The following is a 25,642-nucleotide window of genomic DNA, read 5'->3' as shown; positions in this document are numbered from 1 at the left end:
ACACACACACACACACACACACAGAGAGAGAGAGAGAGAGAGAGAGAGGAGAGAGAGAGAGAGAGAGAGAGAACCATGGCATTTCAGCCCTGGGTACCTCTAGTTAGATTCAAGTCAGGTTGCAAGGCCTGCATCTGCAGGTGAACAGAGGTTGGTTTATACTCCCTTGCCCAAGGCAGGATGTTGATCCTTTCTCAGGAAGGGACAGGTAGAGTTGGGAGCTAACAATACCTAGAGTCAGGAGCCAACAGTCCAGAACTTTTTATTTCAGGTTATTTTATAGTACTGGAAATGTGAACAAGGAATTGCATGAGTCACACTCCCATCCAGGCCGGTGCCCTCTCTTCACCATGGAGAGACCACACCAGACTAATACCACGTGTATGAGCCCCTCTAGTCCAATGGAGAGGCCTGCAAATCCCTAGAGTCAGAAATATGGATGAGCTTCCTAATTTCTGGGGTCCTGGTAGAAAACAGCTCTGTCCAGAATCCTGTCATGAAATGAAATATTGGACCTACTTGGTCCATAAACGCCCCTGAAGAGCTGGGGGATGGCAATGAAGGGACCTGACAGTAAGCCTGTCCCTGCCGTGGCAGGGCCTGGAAGAGGGGACATTTCAAGAGCTCCATCTACACTAAGCTGGAGCCAAAGCCACAGTGTTCCAATCACAACCTAAGAGAGGCCTGAGGAGGTTGGTTGTAAGGAACCTTGTGTGGAGAGCAGCTCCAAGTCGCGCTAATACCAGAACACTAGCGCCCTGGAGTCGGTAGCTAGACTGATGCTTCTACTAAACTCCAGACTATAAAAATAAGTCTTTATTTATATTTTAAGTGTGTGTGGGTGTTTTGCCGCCAATGTGTGTCTGTGCACTCTGTCTGTGAAGCACCTGTGAGGGCCAGGAGAACTCGAAGGATCCTCTGGCACGGAGTTACGGTTGTCGTGAGCCACCAAGTGAGTGCAGGAACCAAACTCGGGTCCTCTGCAAGAGCACACACGCTCTCTAACCACTGAAACCCATCTCTACAGCACCCCACACCCCGGGGTCCAGAGTTTTTACAATAAATGCGTTATTGAGAAGCAATTCATATACCTACCTTATACTCCAGCTATTAAAAAGTGCATGATTCCATGAGTCTACCATATTCAGAAGTGTATGGCACGGAGGCAACACGCCTTTAATCCCAGCACTGAAGAGCAGAGACAGGCAAATCTCTGGAGTTCAAAGCCAGTCTGTCTAGTTGAGTTCCAGGCCAGCAGAGCTACATAATCAGACCGTGTCTCAAAAAGGAAAATAGAATAAAAGTATGTGATGATTATTCACCCCAGAAAAATACTCAAAACCATTAGAGTTACTGTTCCCCCTTTCTTAGACCTTGGCAAGCACTAGCAGATTTGCTTATTCTGGAGTTTCATACAAAATAACTGTGCCGGGCGTGGTGGTACATACCTTTAATCCCAGCACTTGGAGGCAGAGGCAAGCAGAATCTGAGTTCAAGCCAGCTGGTCTACAGAGTGAGTTCCAGGATTGTCAAGGCTACACAGAGAAACTCTGTCTCAAAAGACACAAAGTAAAGAAACAACAACAACAACAAAATAAACTTCTTGCCAAACAAACTACTTCCTCTTTGGAGAATTGTGTGATTAAGGTTGAATTGGGCATCCTTGCCGTAGAATGGAGCATTCCACCAGGCTCTTGGGACATATGCATGGTGTGGACTTGTCAGTATTTTGTGAGAGCAGAGGCAGGAGGTATAGCTCCCAGTGTCACCCTCAGCTACCTAAAGAGTTCCTTGGACTTTCAGGGACCTCAACTGAGACCAAATGGATCCATTTATGTTGTTGACACATTAAAGAATTTCAGGAATAGCCAATATGAAACAGAACTGAGGTATAATAAATATATTTTAATATAGGCTTAAGCACCAGAATTAAGAGAAAGAGAGATGCTCAGAAAGCATGGGTGTGGGGGTCTCAAAGAACATTCATTCAAAGTAAGACACTCCAGTGAGGGCAGAGGCCCCTCAAGGGTAGCCAGAACTGGCTGTTTTACAATAATCATACTGGGTTTTGGTGGTGTTTGAAATTTTCTTCAAAGTTGCTAAGAAACAGGCAGTGGTGGCAGACACCTTTGATCCCAGCACTCAGGAGGCAGAGGCAGGTGGATCTCTGAGTTCGAGGCTAGCTTGGTCTTCAGATTGAGTCCCAGGACAGTCAGGGCTACACAGAGAAATCCTGTCTTAATAATTTTTTTTTAAGTTTCTATGAAACTTAAATAAGCCACCAGGTGGTTCTTAGGAGGTGACTTGTTGGGGGCACAAAAGTCTTTGTGTCCACAGATCGCTGGGCAAATCAGGAGTGTTAAACACAGAGCGGCCTCTTCTCAATGAAAAAGATAAAATACTGTGTTCCAACCAGAAGGCTGGAGTGGAATTTGTTAATGACCTGGTGACCTTTTGCTCTCTGAAGAGTCAGACTCACCCACCTTTGATATAGAGGCAGACCTGACCTCACCCAAATTCCCCGGAATGATTATCTAGGTTCTCCCTCCCTAGATCATCCTTAGGGGAGATGTCTCATGTACTTTATGCCTGATGACCTCTATGCTATTAATCAGATTCCACACTAGGTTCTAGGCCTTTTTTGCTGTAGAACCCACCCTCATGGTCACATGTACTTTGTAAAGGAGTTTCTATGTAGTCACGCCTTAAGCTTTGTTGTACATCTAGAACTGACAGATGGTTGCCTGAAAACCTTTTTGCTAACTGTGCTTTGAAGATTTATTTATTATGTATATTTATTATGTATACAGTGTTCTGCCTGCAGACCAGAAGAACACCAGATCTCATACTGATGGTTGTGAGCCACCATGTGTTTGCTGGGAGTTGAACCCAGGTCCTCTGAAAGAGTAGCCAGTGCTCTGAACCTCTGAGCCATCCCTCCAGCCCCTGTTGTGTTTTAAATATGCTGACAATGAACTCCCTGGCATTAGACTCCCCCAAAGTCTGATCCAGGTTGACAAAGTCAATCTGCAAGGGTTTTCACTCTCATTTCTTCTAGCGCTGCTTCCCTGTGTGGCACCTACAGGGATCCCCTCATCAGCTAACACTGAGAGGAGAGAGGTCCTAACCAAAGTCAGACATAAAGTATCTGTATATGAGAATGTTACTCTTATGCCAGCAGCCCTTTACTGCTAGATCTTGCTTCTCAACTGACGAGAGGTTTCAATCTGACTCCAGGAGAAGGGGTTCCTTTCCTTCCCATGTCCCCATAATTTTTCTGCCTCAGCCTCACCTTCCAGTCTTCCACCTGCTGAGTCCCAGGCTTCATGGGATTATCAGTTCCTGAAAAACAAGCCCTTCTCCCAAAGCAGTGCGTGGCAGAAAGACCTACGGGAAATGTGGGGCGTGCCAGTGGCAGACACAGGGCACGATGTCCTTTCAACCCATCCCGCTGGTACTGGGACCTGACCCTCGCAAAAGGAAATAAGACGGGAAGGATGTGCCAAGAAAGGGCACCTACAGATGAGCCCGGTTACATGAGGGAACAGGGACCCCCTTCAACCCAACCCCCCATACTCCCCCACTCCCTCCACGCTCCCCCCCTCCAGCTGCCTGTCTCCAGAGGGCAGCAACTGGCCCTTTCCCTGCACTCCTCAACACCCTGGGTCCTTCTGCAGCCTTTCCCGACCACTCTGAAAAGCGACACTCTCGCCCGGTCCCTCTGGACCCAAAGGACCTATCATATTGCTGATATTGCTTAGCCTCAGCCTCAAGACCTGGCTAAAGGCTGCTGAGGGACTGAAGGAGGGGCCAAAGGTGATGCTGCCCCCCTCCGGGGTCGGCTAGGCAGCTAAAACCAAGAGTCTGGGTACGAAATAGAAACCCCTTCCTCCATTTCTTGGTCCGCAGCTTACAGCACCTTGAAGGTGCTCCCCACCAACCTCCCCGAGGCTGAACACTAGTCTAGTCCTGTGTCCCCTTGTCATTGGGCCTCCTGAGTTCCACAACCCGTCCCTGCTCCACGGCCAGGCTCCTTGGTCCCTGAGGTCATTGCTGTTACTGGCCCAGTGCCAATCCTGGCAGGCTGCAGCTGTGCAGTAAGCTTCCTTTTCTTCACGCAGCCCTATAATGGACTCACCTCGCCCATATGACCCATCTAAGACCCACTCTCCCTAGAATCCTCTTGGTCCAAGGCTTCTAGGCCCTGGTCACAGTTCCACCCCAAAGACCTGTCTGGCTCTGAACTCAAAAGACCTATCCAGATCTTGCCCAGGGTAGCCCTGGTCACCCCATCACCTCTCAAAGCCCATAACCAAGTCAGAAGGAGGAAACCTGTCACACAGGGTGTCTGGGGGTTGCTGCAATGTGTTCCAGACTCCTTAGCCCTCCTGAGGACCTAGGGGCCCTCAGCCGGTGAAAGCGGGCTGGAAAGGGCGTGGGGACTCGCCCTGCATACACAAATGCCTTCCTTTGAAGTTTATTCACATCTTGCCCTCTCAGACCAGCTGTTGGGGGCCAACAAGGCCAGAACTTTGGGTTTGGGTTATTATTAAAGAACTGAACATGTGAGGCAGGTGGTGGTGGTGAACACTTTTAATTGGTGGTGGCGAACAACTTTTATTCCCAGCACTCGGGAGGCAGAGGCAGGCAGCTTTCTGTGAGTTTGAGGCCAGCCTGGTCTACAGAGGAGTTCCAAGACAGCCAAGACAACACAGAGAAATCCTGTCTCAAAAAAACGAAACAAGACAAACTGAAAATGCGAATAAGGAATACACACCAACAGTGCCTGCATCCAGACTGTGGCTACTCCAAACCACTGCCTGAAGATGGCAGGACAATGTGCCACTCCTGTTTTGCTCTCCCTGTGGATGGCACCTACCTGGCCTTCATGTCTCAGATAGTCCTGTCTCCCCACATACTTGTCTTCTGAAAGCATACACCAGGGACCAGCAAGATGGTTCAGTGAACAAAACACGCCCATTCCCAAGCCTGAGGACCTGAGTTTGAACCCCATGACCAGCTCGGGAATGTTGTCCTCTAACCTCAACAAACCCCTGCAGTCCATGCACATGCATGTGCCACACAAATGAACACACACACACAAATACATCAAATGTAATACAAATTTCTAAAAACTAAAAAATAAACCAAAAGTCAAGCAGAGCTCATCACATCCTGTTGAAAACACACAAGACAAAGTCTGCCTGCCCTCAAAAGGCCACTTCCAGCAGGGTGTGGTGGCTCACTTATTTAATCCCAGCACTCGGGAGGCAGAGGCAGGGGGATCTAGTTTGAGGACAGCCTGGACTATATAAAAAGACCCTGTCATGGAGAACAAAAACAAACAAAGACTACTTCCCACTGTCCCTGGATTAGAGGTGGCCCAGCTGGAGAGATAGAAAAAAGGAACAAGCTGGGCAGGGCTCATGAGGGTTGGTACTGCTTGGAAGAGGACCAGAGGGGATTGAAGACCTGGCATGTCAGATGGAGTTGCTTCCTGCGGTGGGCAGCCCTGGCCTGGCACAGGTCCCACTACACTCAAACACATGCACTGAGGAAATGTGTACGCATAAACACGAACATATCTGTACTTACAGATACACACATTTGCACATGCTCATATAGAAACATGAACACGTGAATTTACATGTACAAGCACATGAAAAAGGAAACACATACTTACCCACATAATACCCACAGATAAACACATATACATACAACATACACATAGTATATGAGTTTGCTTCCTGTTGCTGTGATAAAACACTCCGACCAAGGGGAGGTGGTGGTGTTGGTTTTTTTACTCTTTTGGGGGATCTGCCACCCAGCTACCAAATAAATCACATGTGGAGGCTTATTCTTCATTATGAATGCCTGCCCTTAGCTTGGCTTGTTGCTAGTCAGCTTTCCTTAACTTTACATTACCCCTTCTACCTTATACCTCTGGGCTTTTTCCTTTTCTTCCTTCTGTAATCTTAATTTCACACTTACTCCGTGGCTGGCTGTGTAGCTGGGTGGCTGGCCCCTGATGTCCTCCTCCTTCACCTCTCGTTCCTTCGTCATTTTTCCTCCCGGATTTCTCCTTCTATAGATTCTCTCTGCCTGCCAGCCCCACCTATCCTTTCTCCTGTCTCACTATTGACCTTTCAGCTCTTGGTTAGACCAATCAGTTTATTTAGACAGGCACAGGAACACAGCTTCACAGAGTTAAACAAATGTGTTACAAAAAGGAACACACCTTAAAATAATATTCTACAACAGGAAGGAAAGCGTTTATCTGACTTTTATTTTACAGTTCATCTTTGAAGGAAGTCAGCATAGGAACTCAAGCAAGATTGGTAGCAGACACCATAGAGGAAGGCTGCTTCCTGGCTTGTTCCCTGGCTCACTCCCTAGCATGTACTCCATAGCTTTCTGACACAGCCAAGCACACCTAAGGACGCCCAGGGATGACACCGCCCACAGAGGCTGGGCCTTCCCACATCAACCATCATTCCAAGCAATGGCCCCACAGACCAATCGAACCTAGTCAATTTGAGGTTCCCATGTCTCAGGTGGCTCTAGGTTGTGTCAGGCTGACAGCTGAGGTGAACGAGACACAATACACGTATACTTGGCTCTCCACTCCTTGGAGCCTCCACTATACCAGCAAGGACATGGACTCGTGATCAGCAAAGGAGTTCAGTCAGAGCTCAAAGTGTGCCCAAAGCCCTATCCACCTCTACCTGATGAACTGGTTCTGGGATTTTGTCAACACAAGACAATGTTGCCCTTTTATCTGAATCTAAGCTTCTAGTTTTGTGCAGTTGCAACATTTCAGGGATGCCAGGAATCACCTTCAGGGTGGGGCAGAGACCTCTTTTCATCCCTAGAACCTGCTATAGGAAAAACACATAGTCCCGGGTGCTAATTCATACTTATTGCAGAGACTCAGGACAAGTCCAGGCCAGACACAGGGATGCATGCATGGGTGCATGTTTATATAGAGACACACACACACAGACACACAGACACACAAAGAGAGAGAGAGAGAGAGAGCCATGGCATTTCAGCCCTGGGTACCTCTAGTTAGATTCAAGGTCAGGTTGCAAGGCCTGCATCTGCAGGTGAACAGAGGTTGGTTTATACTCCCCTTGCCCAAGGCAGGATGTTGATCCTCCCTCAGGAAGGGACAAGGTAGAGTCGGGAGCTAACAATACCTAGAGTCAGGAGCCAACAAGTCCAGAACTTTTTATTTCAGGTTATTTTTATAGTACTGGAAATGTGAACAAGGAATTGCATGAGCCACACTCCCATCCAGGCCGGTGCCCAGTCTTCACCATGGAGAGACCACACCAGCCTAATACCACGAGTATGAGCCCTCTAGTCCAATGAAGAGGGCCTGCAATTCCCTAGAGTCAGAAATATGGATGAGCTTCCTAATTTCTGGGGTCCTGGTAGAAAACAGCTCTGTCCAGAATCCTGTCATGAAATGAAATATTGGACCTACTTGGTCCATAAACGCCCCTGAAGAGCTGGGGGATGGCAATGAAGAGACCTGACAGTAGCCTGTCCCTGCCGTGGCAGGGCCTGGAAGAGGGGACACTTTCAAGAGCTCTATCTACACTAAGCCTGGAGCCAAAGCCACAGTGTTCCAATCACAACCTAAGAGAGGCCTGAGGAGGTTGGTTGTAAGGAACCTTGTGTGGAGAGCAGCTCCAAGTCGCGCTATACCAGAACACTAGCGCCCCTGGGAGTCGGTAGCTAGACTGATGCTTCTACTAAACTCCAGACTTATAAAAATAAGTCTTTATTTATATTTTATGTGTGTGTGGGTGTTTTGCCGCCATGTGTGTCTGTGCACTCTGTCTGTGAAGCACCTGTGAGGGCCAGGAGAACTCGAAGGATCCTCTGGCACTGGAGTTACGGTGGTCGTGAGCCACCAAGTGAGTGCTAGGAACCAAACTCGGGTCCTCTGCAAGAGCACACACGCTCTTAACCACTGAACCATCTCTACAGCACCCCCACCCCGGGTCCAGAGTTTTTACAATAAATGCCTTTATTGAGAAGCAATTCATATACCTACCTTATACTCCAGCTATTAAAAAGTGAATGATTCCATGAGTCTACCATATTCAGAAGTGTGTGGGCACGGAGGCACACGCCTTTAATCCCAGCACTGAAGAGCAGAGACAGGCAAATCTCTGTTCAAAGCCAGTCTGGTCTAGTTGAGTTCCAGGCCAGCAGAGGCTACATAATCAGACTGTGTCTCAAAAAGGAAAATAGAATAAAAGTATGTGATGATTATTCACACCCCAGAAAAATACTCCAAAACCATTAGGAGTTACTGTTCCCCCTTTCTTTAGACCTTGGCAAGCACTAGCAGATTTGCTTATTCTGGGAGTTTCATACAAAATAACTTGTGCCGGGCGGTGGTGGTACATACCTTTAATCCCAGCACTTGGGAGGCAGAGGCAAGCGGATCTGAGTTCAAGGCCAGCCTGGTCTACAGAGTGAGTTCCAGGATTGTCAAGCTACACAGAGAAACTCTGTCTCAAAAGACACAAAAGTAAAGAAACAACAACAACAACAAAATAACTTCTTGCCAAACAAACTACTTTCCTCTTTGGAGAATTTGTGTGATTAAGGTGAATTGGGCATCCTTGGCCATAGAATGGAACACACCACCACACTCTTGGGACATGATGCATGGTGTGAAACTTGTCAGTATTTTGTTGAGAGCAGAGGCAGGAGGTATAGCTCCCCAGTGTCACCCTCAGCTACCTAAAGAGTTCCCTTGGACTTTCAGGGACCTCAACTGAGACCAAATGGATCCATTTATGTTGTTGACACATTAAAGAATTTCAGGAATAGTCAATATGAAACAGAACTGAGGTATAATAAATATATTTTAATATAGGCTTAAGCACCAGAATTAAGAGAAAGAGAGATGCTCAGAGGAAAGCATGGATGTGGGGGTCTCAAAGAACATTCATTCAAAGTAAGTCACTCCAGTGAGGGCACTGGTTGCTCAAGGGGTAGCCAGGACTGGCTGTTTTACAATAATCTTATTGGGTTTTGGTGGTGTTTGAAATTTTCTTCAAAAAGTTGCTAAGAAACAGGGCAGTGACGGCACATACCTTTGATGCCAGCACTCAGGAGGCAGACGCAGGTGGATCTCTGAGTTCGAGGCCAGCTTGGTCTACAGAGGGAGTCCCAGGACAATCAGGGCTACACAGAGAAATCCTGTCTTAAAATTTTTTTTTTAAAAGTTGCTAAGAAACCTAAATAAAGCCCACCAGGTGGTTCTTAGGAGGTGACTTGTTGGGGGCACAAAAGTCTTTATGTCCACAGATCACTGGGAAAATCAGGAGTGTTAAATACAGAGAGGCCTCTTCTCAATAAAGAAGATAAAATACTTGTTTTCCCACCCAGAAGGCTGGGAGTGGAATTTGTAAAGGACCTGGTGACCTTTTTGCTCTCTGAAGAGTCAGACTTCACCCGACTTTTGATATAGAGGCAGACCTCACCCAAATTCTCCAAAATGATCATCTCAGATTCTTCCCTCCCTAGGTCATCCTTAGGGGAGATGTCTCATGTACTTTGTGGCCTGCTGACCTCTATGCTATTGATCAGATACCACACTAGATTCTAGGCCTTTTTTGCTATAGAACCCACCCTCATGGTCACATGTACTTTGTAAAGGAGTTTCTATGTAGTCACCCCTTAAGCTTTGTTGAGCATCTAGAACTGAACAGATTGTTGCCTGAAAACCTTTTTGCCAACTGTGCTTTGAAGATTTATTTCACTTTGTATATTAAGTACATAGTGTTCTGCCTGCACATATGCTGCAGGCCAGAAGAGGCACCAGATCTCATTACTGATAGTTGTGAGCCACCATGTGGGTGCTGGGAATTGAACCCAGGTCCTCTGAAATAGCAGCCAGTGCTCTTAACCTCTGAGCCATCCCTCCAGCCCCCTGTTGTGTTTTAAATATGCTGACAATGAACTCCTTGGCATTAGACTCCCCCGAAGTTGATCCAGGTTGACAAAGTCAATCTGCAAGGGGTTTTCACTCTCATTTCTTCTAGCGCTGCTTCCCTGTGTGGCACCTACAGGATCCCCTCATCAGCTAACACTGAAAGGAGAGAAGTCCTAACCAAAGTCAGACATAAAGTATCTGTATATGAGAATGTTACCTCTATGCCAGCAGCCTTTACTGCTAGATCTTGCTTCTCAACTGATGAGAGGTTTCAATCTGACTCCAGGAGAATGGGTCCTTTCCTTCCCATGTCCCCATAATTTTCTGCCTCAGCCTCACCTTCCAGTCTTCCACCTGCTGAGTCCCAGGCTTCATGATTATCAGTTCCTGAAAAACAAGCCCTACTCCCAAAGCAGTGCGTGCAGAAAGACCTACGGGAAATGTGGGGCGTGCCAGTGGCAGACACAGGGCACGATGTCCTTTCAACCCATCCCGCTGGTACTGGAACCTGACCTTCGCAAAAGGAAATAAGACGGGAAGGATGTGCCAGGAATGGGCACCTACAGATGGGCCCGGGTTACATGAGGGAACAGGGACCTCCTTCAACCCAACCCCCCACGCCCCCCACTCCCTCCACGCTCCCCCCCAGCTGCCTGTCTCCAGAGGGCAGCAACTGGCCCCTTTCCCTGCACTCCTCAACACCCTGGGTCCTTCTGCAGCCTTTCCCGACCACTCTGAAAAGCGACACTCTCACCCGGTCCCTCTGGACCCAAAGGACCTATCATATTGCTGATATTGCTTAGCCTCAGCCACAGGACCTGGCTAAAGGCTGCGGAGGGACTGAAGGAGGGGCCAGGGCGATGCCGCCCCCTCCCCAGGTCCGCTAGGCAGCTAAACCAAGAGTCTGGGTACGAAATAGAAGCCCCTTCCTCCCATTCCTAGGTCTGCAGGTCACAGCACCTTGAAGGTGCTCCCCACCCACCTCCCTGAGGCTGAACACTAGTCTAGTCCTGTGTCCCTCTTGTCATTGGGCCTCCTGTGTTCCACAACCCGTCCCTGCTCCGCGGCCAGGCTCCTTGGTCCCTGAGGGTCATTGCTGTTACTGGCCCAGTGCCAATCCTGGCAGGCTGCAGCTGTGCAGTAAGCTTCCTTTTCTTCACGAAGCCCTATATGGGCTCACCTCGCCCAGATGACCCGTCTGAGACCCACTCTCCCTAGAATCCTCCTGGTCCAAGGCTTCTAGGCCCTGGTCACAGTTCCACCCCAAAGACCTGTCTGGCTCTGAACTCAAAAGACCTATCCAGATCTTGCCCAGGGTAGCCATGGTCACCCCATCACCTCTCAAAGCCCATAACCAAGTCAGAAGGAGGAAACCTGTCACACAGGGTGTCTGGGGGTTGCTGCAATGTGTTCCAGACTCCTTATCCCTCCAGAGGACCTAGGGGCCCTCAGCCGGTGAAAGCGGGCTGGAGAGGGCGTGGGACTCGCCCTGCATACACAAATGCCTTCCTTTGAAGTTTATTCACATCTTGCCCTCTCAGACCAGCTGTCGGGGGCCAACAGGCCAGAACTTTGGGTTTGGGGTTATTATTAAAGAACTGAACATGTGAGGCAGGTGGTGGTGGTGAACACTTTTTTTTTTTTTTTTTTTTTTTTTTGGTTTTTCAAGACAGGGTTTCTCTGTGTAGCTTTGTGCCTTTCCTGGAGCTCACTTGGTAGCCCAGGCTGGCCTTGAACTCACAGAGATCCGCCTGGCTCTGCCTCCCGAGTGCTGGGATTAAAGGCGTGCGCCACCACCGCCCGGTTGGTGGTGAACACTTTTAATTGGTGGTGGCGAACAACTTTTATTCCCAGCACTCGGGAGGCAGAGGCAGGCAGCTTTCTGTGAGTTTGAGGCCAGCCTGGTCTACAGAGGGAGTTCCAAGACAGCCAAGACAACACAGAGAAATCCTGTCTCAAAAAAACAAAACAAGACAAACTGAAAATGCGAATAAGGAATACACACCAACAGCGCCTGCATGCAGACTGTGGCTACTCCAAACCACTGCCTGGAGATGGCAGGACAATGTGCCACTCCTGTTTTGCTCTCCCTGTGGATGGCACCTACCTGGCCTTCATGTCTCAGATAGTCCTGTCTCCTCATACACTTGTCTTCTGAAAGCATACACCAGGACCAGCAAGATGGTTCAGTGTACAAAGATGCCCATTCCCAAGCCTAACGACCTGAGTTTGATCCCCATGACCAGCTCTGGAACGTTGTCCTCTAACCTCAACAAACCCCCTACAGTCCATGCACATGCATGTGCACACAAATGAACACACACACACACACACACACACACACACACAAATACATCAAATGTAATACAAATTTCTAAAAACTAAAAAATAAACCAAAAGTCTAGCAGAGCTCATCACATCCTGTTGAAAACCCACAAGACAAAGTCTGCCTGCCCTCAAAAGGCCACTTCCAGCAGGGTGTGGTGGCTCATTTATTTAATCCCAGCACTCGGGAGACAGAGGCAGGGGGATCTAGTTTGAGGACAGCCTGGACTACATAAAAAGAGCCTGTCACAGAGAACAAAAACAAACAAAGACTATTTCCCACTGTCCCTGGGTTAGAGCTGGCCCTGCTGGAGAGATAGAAAAAAGGAGGAAATTGGGCAGGGCTCATGAGGGTTGGTACTGCTTGGAAGAGGACCAGAGAGGACTGAAGACCTGGCACCTCAGATGGAGTTGCTTCCTGCGGTGGGCAGCCCCCTGGCCTGGCACAGGTCCCACTAATACACTCAAACACATGCCCTGAGGAAATGTGTACGCATAAACATGAACATATCTATACTTAGATACACACATTTGCACATGCTCATAGAGAAACATGAACACATAAATTTACATGTACAAGCACATGAACAAGTAAACACATACTTACCCACATAATACCCACAGATATAAACACATATACATACAACATACACATAGTATATGAGTTTGCTTCCTGTTGCTGTGATAAAACACTCCAACCAAAGGGAGGTGGTGGTGTTGGTTTTTTTACTATTTTGGGGATCTGCCACCCAGCTACAAGTAAATCACATGTGGAGGCTTATTCTTAATTATGAATGCCTACCCTTAGCTTGGCTTGTTGCTAGTCAGCTTTCCTTAACTTTTCATTACCCCTTCTACCTTATACCTCTGGGCTTTTTCCTTTTCTTCCTTCTGTAATCTTCATTTCACACTTACTCCGTGGCTGGCTGTGTAGCTGGGTGGCTGGCCCCTGATGTCCTCCTCCTTCACCTCTCATTCCTTCGTCATTTTTCCTCCCGGATTTCTCCTTCTATAGATTCTCTCTGCCTGCCAGCCCCACCTATCCTTTCTCCTGCCTCACTATTGACCTTTCAGCTCTTGGTTAGACCAATCAGGTTATTTAGACAGGCACAGGAACACAGCTTCACAGAGTTAAACAAATGTGTTACAAAAAGGAACACACCTTAAAATAATATTCTACAACAGGAAGGAAAGGATTATCTGACTTATATTTTACAGTTCATCTTTGAAGGAAGTCAGCATAGGAATTCAAGCAAGATTGGTAGCAGACACCATAGAGGAAAGCTGCTTCCTGGCTTGTTCCCTGGCTCACTCCCTAGCCTGTACTCCCATAGCTTTCTGACACAGCCCAAGCACACCTAAGGACGCCCAGGGATGACACCGCCCACAGAGGGCTGGGCCTTCCCACATCAATCATCATTCAAAGCAATGGCCCCACAGACCAACCTAACCTAGTCAATTTGAGGTTCCCCTGTCTCAGGTGGCTCTAGGTTGTGTCAGGCTGACAGCTGAGGTGAACGAGGACACATACACGTATACTTGGCTCTCCACTCCTTGGAGCCTCCACTATACCAGCAAGGACATGGACTCGGGATCAGCAAAGGAGTTCAGTCAGAGCTCAAAGTGTGCCCAAAGCCCTATCCACCCTCTACCTGATCAACTGGTTCTGGGATTTTGTCAACAAAAGACAATGTTGCCCTTTTATAAGAATCTAAGATTCTAGTTTTGTGCAGTGGCAACATTTCAGGGACACCAGGAATCACCTTCAGGGTGGGGCAGAGACCTCTTTTTTATCCTAGAACCTGCTATAGGAAAAACACTTAGTCCCGGATGCTAATTCAAACTTATTGCAGAGACTTCAGGACAAGTCCCAGGCCAGACACAGGGATGCATGGGTGCATGTGCATATAGACACACACACACACACACACACACACACACACACACACACACACACACACACAGAGAGAGAGAGAGAGAGAGAGAGAGAGAGAGAGAGAGAGAGAGAGAGAGAGAACCATGGCATTTCAGCCCTGGGTACCTCTAGTTAGATTCAAGGTCAGGTTGCAAGGCCTGCATCTGCAGGTGAACAGAGGTTGGTTTATACTCCCCTTGCCCAAGGCAGGATGTTGATCCTTTCTCAGGAAGGGACAGGTAGAGTTGGGAGCTAACAATACCTAGAGTCAGGAGCCAACAAGTCCAGAACTTTTTATTTCAGGTTATTTTTATAGTACTGGAAATGTGAACAAGGAATTGCATGAGTCACACTCCCATCCAGGCCGGTGCCCTCTCTTCACCATGGAGAGACCACACCAGACTAATACCACGTGTATGAGCCCCTCTAGTCCAATGGAGAGGGCCTGCAAATCCCTAGAGTCAGAAATATGGATGAGCTTCCTAATTTCTGGGTCCTGGTAGAAAACAGCTCTGTCCAGAATCCTGTCATGAAATGAAATATTGGACCTACTTGGTCCATAAACGCCCCTGAAGAGCTGGGGGATGGCAATGAAGGGACCTGACAGTAGCCTGTCCCTGCCGTGGCAGGGCCTGGAAGAGGGGACACTTTCAAGAGCTCCATCTACACTAAGCCTGGAGCCAAAGCCACAGTGTTCCAATCACAACCTAAGAGAGGCCTGAGGAGGTTGGTTGTAAGGAACCGTGTGTGGAGAGCAGCTCCAAGTCGCGCTATACCAGAACACTAGCGCCCCTGGGAGTCGGTAGCTAGACTGATGCTTCTACTAAACTCCAGACTTATAAAAATAAGTCTTTATTTATATTTTAAGTGTGTGTGGGTGTTTTGCCGCCATGTGTGTCTGTGCACTCTGTCTGTGAAGCACCTGTGAGGGCCAGGAGAACTCGAAGGATCCTCTGGCACTGGAGTTACGGTTGGTCGTGAGCCACCAAGTGAGTGCTAGGAACCAAACTCGGGTCCTCTGCAAGAGCACACACGCTCTCTAACCACTGAACCCATCTCTACAGCACCCCCACACCCCGGGGTCCAGAGTTTTTACAATAAATGCCGTTATTGAGAAGCAATTCATATACCTACCTTATACTCCAGCTATTAAAAAGTGCATGATTCCATGAGTCTACCATATTCAGAAGTGTGTGGGCACGGAGGCACACGCCTTTAATCCCAGCACTGAAGAGCAGAGACAGGCAAATCTCTGGGAGTTCAAAGCCAGTCTGGTCTAGTTGAGTTCCAGGCCAGCAGAGGCTACATAATCAGACCGTGTCTCAAAAAGGAAAATAGAATAAAAGTATGTGATGATTATTCACACCCCAGAAAAATACTCCAAAACCATTAGGAGTTACTGTTCCCCCTTTCCTTAGACCTTGGCAAGCACTAGCAGATTTGCTTATTCTGGGAGTTTCATACAAAATAACTTGTGCCGGGCGGTGGTGGTACATACCTTTAATCCCAGCACTTGGGAGGCAGAGGCAAGCAGATCTGAGTTCAAGGCCAGCCTGGTCTACAGAGTGAGTTCCAGGATTGTCAAGGCTACACAGAGAAACTCTGTCTCAAAAGACACAAAGTAAAGAAACAACAACAACAACAAAATAAACTTCTTGCCAAACAAACTACTTTCCTCTTTGGAGAATTTGTGTGATTAAGGTTGAATTGGGCATCCTTGGCCATAGAATGGAGCATTCCACCAGGCTCTTGGGACATATGCATGGTGTGGACTTGTCAGTATTTTGTGAGAGCAGAGGCAGGAGGTATAGCTCCCCAGTGTCACCCTCAGCTACCTAAAGAGTTCCCTTGGACTTTCAGGGACCTCAACTGAGACCAAATGGATCCATTTATGTTGTTGACACATTAAAGAATTTCAGGAATAGCCAATATGAAACAGAACTGAGGTATAATAAATATATTTTAATATAGGCTTAAGCACCAGAATTAAGAGAAAGAGAGATGCTCAAGGAAAGCATGGGTGTGGGGGTCTCAAAGAACATTCATTCAAAGTAAGACACTCCAGTGAGGCAGAGGCCCCTCAAGGGTAGCCAGAACTGGCTGTTTTACAATAATCATACTGGGTTTTGGTGGTGTTTGAAATTTTCTTCAAAGTTGCTAAGAAACAGGGCAGTGGTGGCAGACACCTTTGATCCCAGCACTCAGGAGGCAGAGGCAGGTGGATCTCTGAGTTCGAGGCTAGCTTGGTCTTCAGATTGAGTCCCAGGACAGTCAGGGCTACACAGAGAAATCCTGTCTTAATAATTTTTTTTTAAGTTTCTATGAAACTTAAATAAGCCCACCAGGTGGTTCTTAGGAGGTGACTTGTTGGGGGCACAAAAGTCTTTGTGTCCACAGATCGCTGGGCAAATCAGGAGTGTTAAACACAGAGCGGCCTCTTCTCAATGAAAAAGATAAAATACGTGTGTTCCCAACCAGAAGGCTGGGAGTGGAATTTGTTAATGACCTGGTGACCTTTTTGCTCTCTGAAGAGTCAGACCTCACCCACCTTTTGATATAGAGGCAGACCTGACCTCACCCAAATTCCCCGGAATGATTATCTTAGGTTCTTCCCTCCCTAGATCATCCTTAGGGGAGATGTCTCATGTACTTTATGGCCTGATGACCTCTATGCTATTAATCAGATTCCACACTAGGTTCTAGGCCTTTTTTGCTGTAGAACCCACCCTCATGGTCACATGTACTTTGTAAAGGAGTTTCTATGTAGTCACGCCTTAAGCTTTGTTGTACATCTAGAACTGGACAGATGGTTGCCTGAAAACCTTTTTGCTAACTGTGCTTTGAAGATTTATTTTATTATGTATATTTATTATGTATACAGTGTTCTGCCTGCAGACCAGAAGAACACCAGATCTCAATACTGATGGTTGTGAGCCACCATGTGTTTGCTGGGAGTTGAACCCAGGTCCTCTGAAAGAGTAGCCAGTGCTCTGAACCTCTGAGCCATCCCTCCAGCCCCCTGTTGTGTTTTAAATATGCTGACAATGAACTCCCTGGCATTAGACTCCCCCAAAGTCTGATCCAGGTTGACAAAGTCAATCTGCAAGGGGTTTTCACTCTCATTTCTTCTAGCGCTGCTTCCCTGTGTGGCACCTACAGGGATCCCCTCATCAGCTAACACTGAGAGGAGAGAGGTCCTAACCAAAGTCAGACATAAAGTATCTGTATATGAGAATGTTACCTCTATGCCAGCAGCCTTTACTGCTAGATCTTGCTTCTCAACTGACGAGAGGTTTCAATCTGACTCCAGGAGAAAGGGGTCCTTTCCTTCCCATGTCCCCATAATTTTCTGCCTCAGCCTCACCTTCCAGTCTTCCACCTGCTGAGTCCCAGGCTTCATGGATTATCAGTTCCTGAAAAACAAGCCCTTCTCCCAAAGCAGTGCGTGGCAGAAAGACCTACGGAAATGTGGGGCGTGCCAGTGGCAGACACAGGGCACGATGTCCTTTCAACCCATCCCGCTGGTACTGGGACCTGACCCTCGCAAAAGGAAATAAGACGGGAAGGATGTGCCAAGAAAGGGCACCTACAGATGAGCCGGGTTACATGAGGGAACAGGGACCCCCTTCAACCCAACCCCCCCATACTCCCCCACTCCCTCCACGCTCCCCCCCTCCAGCTGCCTGTCTCCAGAGGGCAGCAACTGGCCCCTTTCCCTGCACTCCTCAACACCCTGGGTCCTTCTGCAGCCTTTCCCGACCACTCTGAAAAGCGACACTCTCGCCCGGTCCCTCTGGACCCAAAGACCTATCATATTGCTGATATTGCTTAGCCTCAGCCTCAAGACCTGGCTAAAGGCTGCTGAGGGACTGAAGGAGGGGCCAAGGTGATGCTGCCCCCCTCCGGGGTCGGCTAGGCAGCTAAACCAAGAGTCTGGGTACGAAATAGAAACCCCTTCCTCCCATTTCTTGGTCCGCAGCTTACAGCACCTTGAAGGTGCTCCCCACCAACCTCCCCGAGGCTGAACACTAGTCTAGTCCTGTGTCCCCCTTGTCATTGGGCCTCCTGAGTTCCACAACCCGTCCCTGCTCCACGGCCAGGCTCCTTGGTCCCTGAGGGTCATTGCTGTTACTGGCCCAGTGCCAATCCTGGCAGGCTGCAGCTGTGCAGTAAGCTTCCTTTTCTTCACGCAGCCCTATATGGACTCACCTCGCCCATATGACCCATCTAAGACCCACTCTCCCTAGAATCCTCTTGGTCCAAGGCTTCTAGGCCCTGGTCACAGTTCCACCCCAAAGACCTGTCTGGCTCTGAACTCAAAAGACCTATCCAGATCTTGCCCAGGGTAGCCCTGGTCACCCCATCACCTCTCAAAGCCCATAACCAAGTCAGAAGGAGGAAACCTGTCACACAGGGTGTCTGGGGGTTGCTGCAATGTGTTCCAGACTCCTTAGCCCTCCTGAGGACCTAGGGCCCTCAGCCGGTGAAAGCGGGCTGGAAAGGGCGTGGGGACTCGCCCTGCATACACAAATGCCTTCCTTTGAAGTTTATTCACATCTTGCCCTCTCAGACCAGCTGTCTGGGGGCCAACAAGGCCAGAACTTTGGGTTTGGGGTTATTATTAAAGAACTGAACATGTGAGGCAGGTGGTGGTGGTGAACACTTTTAATTGGTGGTGGCGAACAACTTTTATTCCCAGCACTCGGAGGCAGAGGCAGGCAGCTTTCTGTGAGTTTGAGGCCAGCCTGGTCTACAGAGGGAGTTCCAAGACAGCCAAGACAACACAGAGAAATCCTGTCTCAAAAAAACGAAACAAGACAAACTGAAAATGCGAATAAGGAATACACACCAACAGTGCCTGCATCCAGACTGTGGCTACTCCAAACCACTGCCTGAAGATGGCAGGACAATGTGCCACTCCTGTTTTGCTCTCCCTGTGGATGGCACCTACCTGGCCTTCATGTCTCAGATAGTCCTGTCTCCCCACATACTTGTCTTCTGAAAGCATACACCAGGGACCAGCAAGATGGTTCAGTGAACAAACACGCCCATTCCCAAGCCTGAGGACCTGAGTTTGAACCCCATGACCAGCTCGGGAATGTTGTCCTCTAACCTCAACAAACCCCCTGCAGTCCATGCACATGCATGTGCACACAAATGAACACACACACACAAATACATCAAATGTAATACAAATTTCTAAAAACTAAAAAATAAACCAAAAGTCAAGCAGAGCTCATCACATCCTGTTGAAAACACACAAGACAAAGTCTGCCTGCCCTCAAAAGGCCACTTCCAGCAGGGTGTGGTGGCTCACTTATTTAATCCCAGCACTCGGGAGGCAGAGGCAGGGGGATCTAGTTTGAGGACAGCCTGGACTATATAAAAAGACCCTGTCATGGAGAACAAAAACAAACAAAGACTACTTCCCACTGTCCCTGGATTAGAGGTGGCCCAGCTGGAGAGATAGAAAAAGGAACAAGCTGGGCAGGGCTCATGAGGGTTGGTACTGCTTGGAAGAGGACCAGAGGGGATTGAAGACCTGGCATGTCAGATGGAGTTGCTTCCTGCGGTGGGCAGCCCCTGGCCTGGCACAGGTCCCACTACACTCAAACACATGCACTGAGGAAATGTGTACGCATAAACACGAACATATCTGTACTTACAGATACACACATTTGCACATGCTCATATAGAAACATGAACACGTGAATTTACATGTACAAGCACATGAAAAAGGAAACACATACTTACCCACATAATACCCACAGATAAACACATATACATACAACATACACATAGTATATGAGTTTGCTTCCTGTTGCTGTGATAAAACACTCCGACCAAGGGGAGGTGGTGGTGTTGGTTTTTTACTCTTTTGGGGGATCTGCCACCCAGCTACCAAATAAATCACATGTGGAGGCTTATTCTTCATTATGAATGCCTGCCCTTAGCTTGGCTTGTTGCTAGTCAGCTTTCCTTAACTTTACATTACCCCTTCTACCTTATACCTCTGGGCTTTTTCCTTTTCTTCCTTCTGTAATCTTAATTTCACACTTACTCCGTGGCTGGCTGTGTAGCTGGGTGGCTGGCCCCTGATGTCCTCCTCCTTCACCTCTCGTTCCTTCGTCATTTTTCCTCCCGGATTTCTCCTTCTATAGATTCTCTCTGCCTGCCAGCCCCACCTATCCTTTCTCCTGTCTCACTATTGACCTTTCAGCTCTTGGTTAGACCAATCAGGTTATTTAGACAGGCACAGGAACACAGCTCCACAGAGTTAAACAAATGTGTTACAAAAAGGAACACACCTTAAAATAATATTCTACAACAGGAAGGAAAGCGTTTGTCTGACTTTTATTTTACAGTTCATCTTTGAAGGAAGTCAGCATAGGAACTCAAGCACGATTGGTAGCAGACACCATAGAGGAAGGCTGCTTCCTGGCTTGTTCCCTGGCTCACTCCCTAGCATGTACTCCCATAGCTTTCTGACACAGCCCAAGCACACCTAAAGACGCCCAGGGATGACACCGCCCACAGAGGGCTTGGCCTTCCCACATCAACCATCATTCAAAGCAATGGCCCCACAGACCAATCGAACCTAGTCAATTTGAGGTTCCCCTGTCTCAGGTGGCTCTAGGTTGTGTCAGGCTGACAGCTGAGGTGAACGAGGACACATACACGTATACTTGGCTCTCCACTCCTTGGAGCCTCCACTATACCAGCAAGGACATGGACTCGGGATCAGCAAAGGAGTTCAGTCAGAGCTCAAAGTGTGCCCAAAGCCCTATCCACCCTCTACCTGATGAACTGGTTCTGGGATTTTGTCAACACAAGACCACGTTGCCCTTTTATCTGAATCTAAGCTTCTAGTTTTGTGCAGTTGCAACATTTCAGGGATGCCAGGAATCACCTTCAGGGTGGGGCAGAGACCTCTTTTTCATCCCTAGAACCTGCTATAGGAAAAACACATAGTCCCGGGTGCTAATTCATACTTATTGCAGAGACTCAGGACAAGTCCCAGGCCAGACACAGGGATGCATGCATGGGTGCATGTTTATATAGAGACACACACACACAGACACACAGACACACAAAGAGAGAGAGAGAGAGAGAGCCATGGCATTTCAGCCCTGGGTACCTCTAGTTAGATTCAAGGTCAGGTTGCAAGGCCTGCATCTGCAGGTGAACAGAGGTTGGTTTATACTCCCCTTGCCCAAGGCAGGATGTTGATCCTCCCTCAGGAAGGGACAAGGTAGAGTCGGGAGCTAACAATACCTAGAGTCAGGAGCCAACAAGTCCAGAACTTTTTATTTCAGGTTATTTTTATAGTACTGGAAATGTGAACAAGGAATTGCATGAGCCACACTCCCATCCAGGCGGTGCCCAGTCTTCACCATGGAGAGACCACACCAGCCTAATACCACGAGTATGAGCCCCTCTAGTCCAATGAAGAGGGCCTGCAATTCCCTAGAGTCAGAAATATGGATGAGCTTCCTAATTTCTGGGGTCCTGGTAGAAAACAGCTCTGTCCAGAATCCTGTCATGAAATGAAATATTGGACCTACTTGGTCCATAAACGCCCCTGAAGAGCTGGGGGATGGCCAATGAAGAGACCTGACAGTAGCCTGTCCCTGCCGTGGCAGGGCCTGGAAGAGGGGACACTTTCAAGAGCTCTATCTACACTAAGCCTGGAGCCAAAGCCACAGTGTTCCAATCACAACCTAAGAGAGGCCTGAGGAGGTTGGTTGTAAGGAACCTTGTGTGGAGAGCAGCTCCAAGTCGCGCTATACCAGAACACTAGCGCCCCTGGGAGTCGGTAGCTAGACTGATGCTTCTACTAAACTCCAGACTTATAAAAATAAGTCTTTATTTATATTTTATGTGTGTGTGGGTGTTTTGCCGCCATGTGTGTCTGTGCACTCTGTCTGTGAAGCACCTGTGAGGGCCAGGAGAACTCGAAGGATCCTCTGGCACTGGAGTTACGGTTGGTCGTGAGCCACCAAGTGAGTGCTAGGAACCAAACTCGGGTCCTCTGCAAGAGCACACACGCTCTTAACCACTGAACCCATCTCTACAGCACCCCCACACCCCGGGTCCAGAGTTTTTACAATAAATGCCTTTATTGAGAAGCAATTCATATACCTACCTTATACTCCAGCTATTAAAAAGTGAATGATTCCATGAGTCTACCATATTCAGAAAGTGTGTGGGCACGGAGGCACACGCCTTTAATCCCAGCACTGAAGAGCAGAGACAGGCAAATCTCTGTGAGTTCAAAGCCAGTCTGGTCTAGTTGAGTTCCAGGCCAGCAGAGGCTACATAATCAGACTGTGTCTCAAAAAGGAAAATAGAATAAAAGTATGTGATGATTATTCACACCCCAGAAAAATACTCCAAAACCATTAGGAGTTACTGTTCCCCCTTCCTTAGACCTTGGCAAGCACTAGCAGATTTGCTTATTCTGGGAGTTTCATACAAAATAACTTGTGCCGGGCGGTGGTGGTACATACCTTTAATCCCAGCACTTGGGAGGCAGAGGCAAGCGGATCTGAGTTCAAGGCCAGCCTGGTCTACAGAGTGAGTTCCAGGATTGTCAAGGCTACACAGAGAAACTCTGTCTCAAAAGACACAAAGTAAAGAAACAACAAAAACAACAAAATAAACTTCTTGCCAAACAAACTACTTTCCTCTTTGGAGAATTTGTGTGATTAAGGTGAATTGGGCATCCTTGGCCATAGAATGGAGCATTCCACCAGGCTCTTGGGGACATATGCATGGTGTGGACTTGTCAGTATTTTGTGAGAGCAGAGGCAGGAGGTATAGCTCCCCAGTGTCACCCTCAGCTACCTAAAGAGTTCCCTTGGACTTTCAGGGACCTCAACTGAGACCAAATGGATCCATTTATGTTGATGACACATTAAAGAATTTCAGGAATAGTCAATATGAAACAGAACTGAGGTATAATAAATATATTTTAATATAGGCTTAAGCACCAGAATTAAGAGAAAGAGAGATGCTCAGAGGAAAGCATGGATGTGGGGTCTCAAAAGAACTTCATTCAAAGTAAGTCACTCCAGTGAGGCACTGGTTGCTCAAGGGGTAGCCAGGACTGGCTGTTTTACAATAATCTTATTGGTTTTGGTGGTGTTTGAAATTTTCTTCAAAAGTTGCTAAGAAACAGGGCAGTGACGGCACATACCTTTGATGCCAGCACTCAGGAGGCAGACGCAGGTGGATCTCTGAGTTCGAGGCCAGCTTGGTCTACAGAGGGAGTCCCAGGACAATCAGGGCTACACAGCAGAAATCCTGTCTTAAAATTTTTTTTTTAAAAGTTGCTAAGAAACCTAAATAAAGCCCACCAGGTGGTTCTTAGGAGGTGACTTGTTGGGGGCACAAAAGTCTTTATGTCCACAGATCACTGGGAAAATCAGGAGTGTTAAATACAGAGAGGCCTCTTCTCAATAAAGAAGATAAAATACTTGTTTTCCCACCCAGAAGGCTGGAGTGGAATTTGTAAAGGACCTGGTGACCTTTTTGCTCTCTGAAGAGTCAGACTTCACCCGACTTTTGATATAGAGGCAGACCTCACCCAAATTCTCCAAATGATCATCTCAGATTCTTCCCTCCCTAGGTCATCCTTAGGGGATGTCTCATGTACTTGTGGCCTGCTGACTCTATGCTATTGATCAGATACCACACTAGATTCTAGGCCTTTTTTGCTATAGAACCCACCCTCATGGTCACATGTACTTTGTAAAGGAGTTTCTATGTAGTCACCCTTAAGCTTTGTGAGCATCTAGAACTGAACAGATTGTTGCCTGAAAACCTTTTTGCCAACTGTGCTTTGAAGATTTATTTCATTTGTATATTAAGTAATAGTGTTCTGCCTGCACATATGCTGCAGGCCAGAAGAGGGCACCAGATCTCATTACTGATAGTTGTGAGCCACCATGTGGGTGCTGGGAATTGAACCCAGGTCCTCTGAAATAGCAGCCAGTGCTCTTAACCTCTGAGCATCCCTCCAGCCCCTGTGTGTTTTAAATATGCTGACAATGAACTCCTGGCATTAGACTCCCCCGAAGTTGATCCAGGTTGACAAAGTCAATCTGCAAGGGGTTTTCACTCTCATTTCTTCTAGCGCTGCTTCCCTGTGTGGCACCTACAGGGATCCCTCATCAGCTAACACTGAAAGGAGAGAGTCCTAACCAAAGTCAGACATAAAGTATCTGTATATGAGAATGTTACCTCTATGCCAGCAGCCTTTACTGCTAGATCTTGCTTCTCAACTGATGAGAGGTTTCAATCTGACTCCAGGAGAATGGGGTCCTTTCCTTCCCATGTCCCCATAATTTTCTGCCTCAGCCTCACCTTCAGTCTTCCACCTGCTGAAGTCCAGCTTCATGGATTATCAGTTCCTGAAAAACAAGCCCTACTCCAAAGCAGTGCGTGGCAGAAAGACCTACGGGAAATGTGGGGCGTGCCAGTGGCAGACACAGGGCACGATGTCCTTTCAACCCATCCCGCTGGTACTGGAACCTGACCTTCGCAAAGGAAATAAGACGGGAAGGATGTGCCAGGAATGGGCACCTACAGATGGGCCGGGTTACATGAGGGAACAGGGACCTCCTTCAACCCAACCCCCCACGCCCCCCACTCCCTCCACGCCCCCCAGCTGCCTGTCTCCAGAGGGCAGCAACTGGCCCCTTTCCCTGCACTCCTCAACACCCTGGGTCCTTCTGCAGCCTTTCCCGACCACTCTGAAAGCGACACTCTCACCCGGTCCCTCTGGACCCAAAGGACCTATCATATTGCTGATATTGCTTAGCCTCAGCCACAGGACCTGGCTAAAGGCTGCGGAGGGACTGAAGGAGGGCCAGGGCGATGCCGCCCCCTCCCAGGGTCCGCTAGGCAGCTAAACCAAGAGTCTGGGTACGAAATAGAAGCCCCTTCCTCCATTCCTAGGTCTGCAGGTCACAGCACCTTGAAGGTGCTCCCCACCCACCTCCCTGAGGCTGAACACTAGTCTAGTCCTGTGTCCCTCTTGTCATTGGGCCTCCTGTGTTCCACAACCCGTCCTGCTCCGCGGCCAGGCTCCTTGGTCCCTGAGGGTCATTGCTGTTACTGGCCCAGTGCCAATCCTGGCAGGCTGCAGCTGTGCAGTAAGCTTCCTTTTCTTCACGAAGCCCTATATGGGCTCACCTCGCCCAGATGACCCGTCTGAGACCCACTCTCCCTAGAATCCTCCTGGTCCAAGGCTTCTAGGCCCTGGTCACAGTTCCACCCCAAAGACCTGTCTGGCTCTGAACTCAAAAGACCTATCCAGATCTTGCCCAGGTAGCCATGGTCACCCCATCACTCTCAAAGCCATAACCAAGTCAGAAGGAGGAAACCTGTCACACAGGGTGTCTGGGGTTGCTGCAATGTGTTCCAGACTCCTTATC

At 48.3% G+C, this 25,642-nt stretch overlaps 1 protein-coding gene across 1 annotated transcript in view; it reads left to right on the top strand.

Annotated features, from left to right (window-relative positions):
* Zbtb8b (zinc finger and BTB domain containing 8B) overlaps nucleotides 1-25,117 on the top strand; it is a 27,363-nt gene extending 2,246 nt beyond the window's left edge. The window contains exon 2 of the mRNA XM_037203343.1: nucleotides 24,564-25,117. Within this exon, the coding sequence (XP_037059238.1) occupies nucleotides 24,564-25,117 (554 nt within the window). The remainder of the gene's footprint in view (nucleotides 1-24,563) is intronic.
* The last annotated feature ends 525 nt before the right edge of the window (nucleotides 25,118-25,642 follow it).

The sequence above is a fragment of the Peromyscus leucopus genome, chromosome 2, assembly GCF_004664715.2.
Source record: "Peromyscus leucopus breed LL Stock chromosome 2, UCI_PerLeu_2.1, whole genome shotgun sequence".
Taxonomy (NCBI): Eukaryota; Metazoa; Chordata; class Mammalia; order Rodentia; family Cricetidae; genus Peromyscus; species Peromyscus leucopus.
The sequence above is the reverse complement of the archived record's forward strand: the minus strand, read 5'-3'. Positions and strand labels throughout refer to the sequence as shown.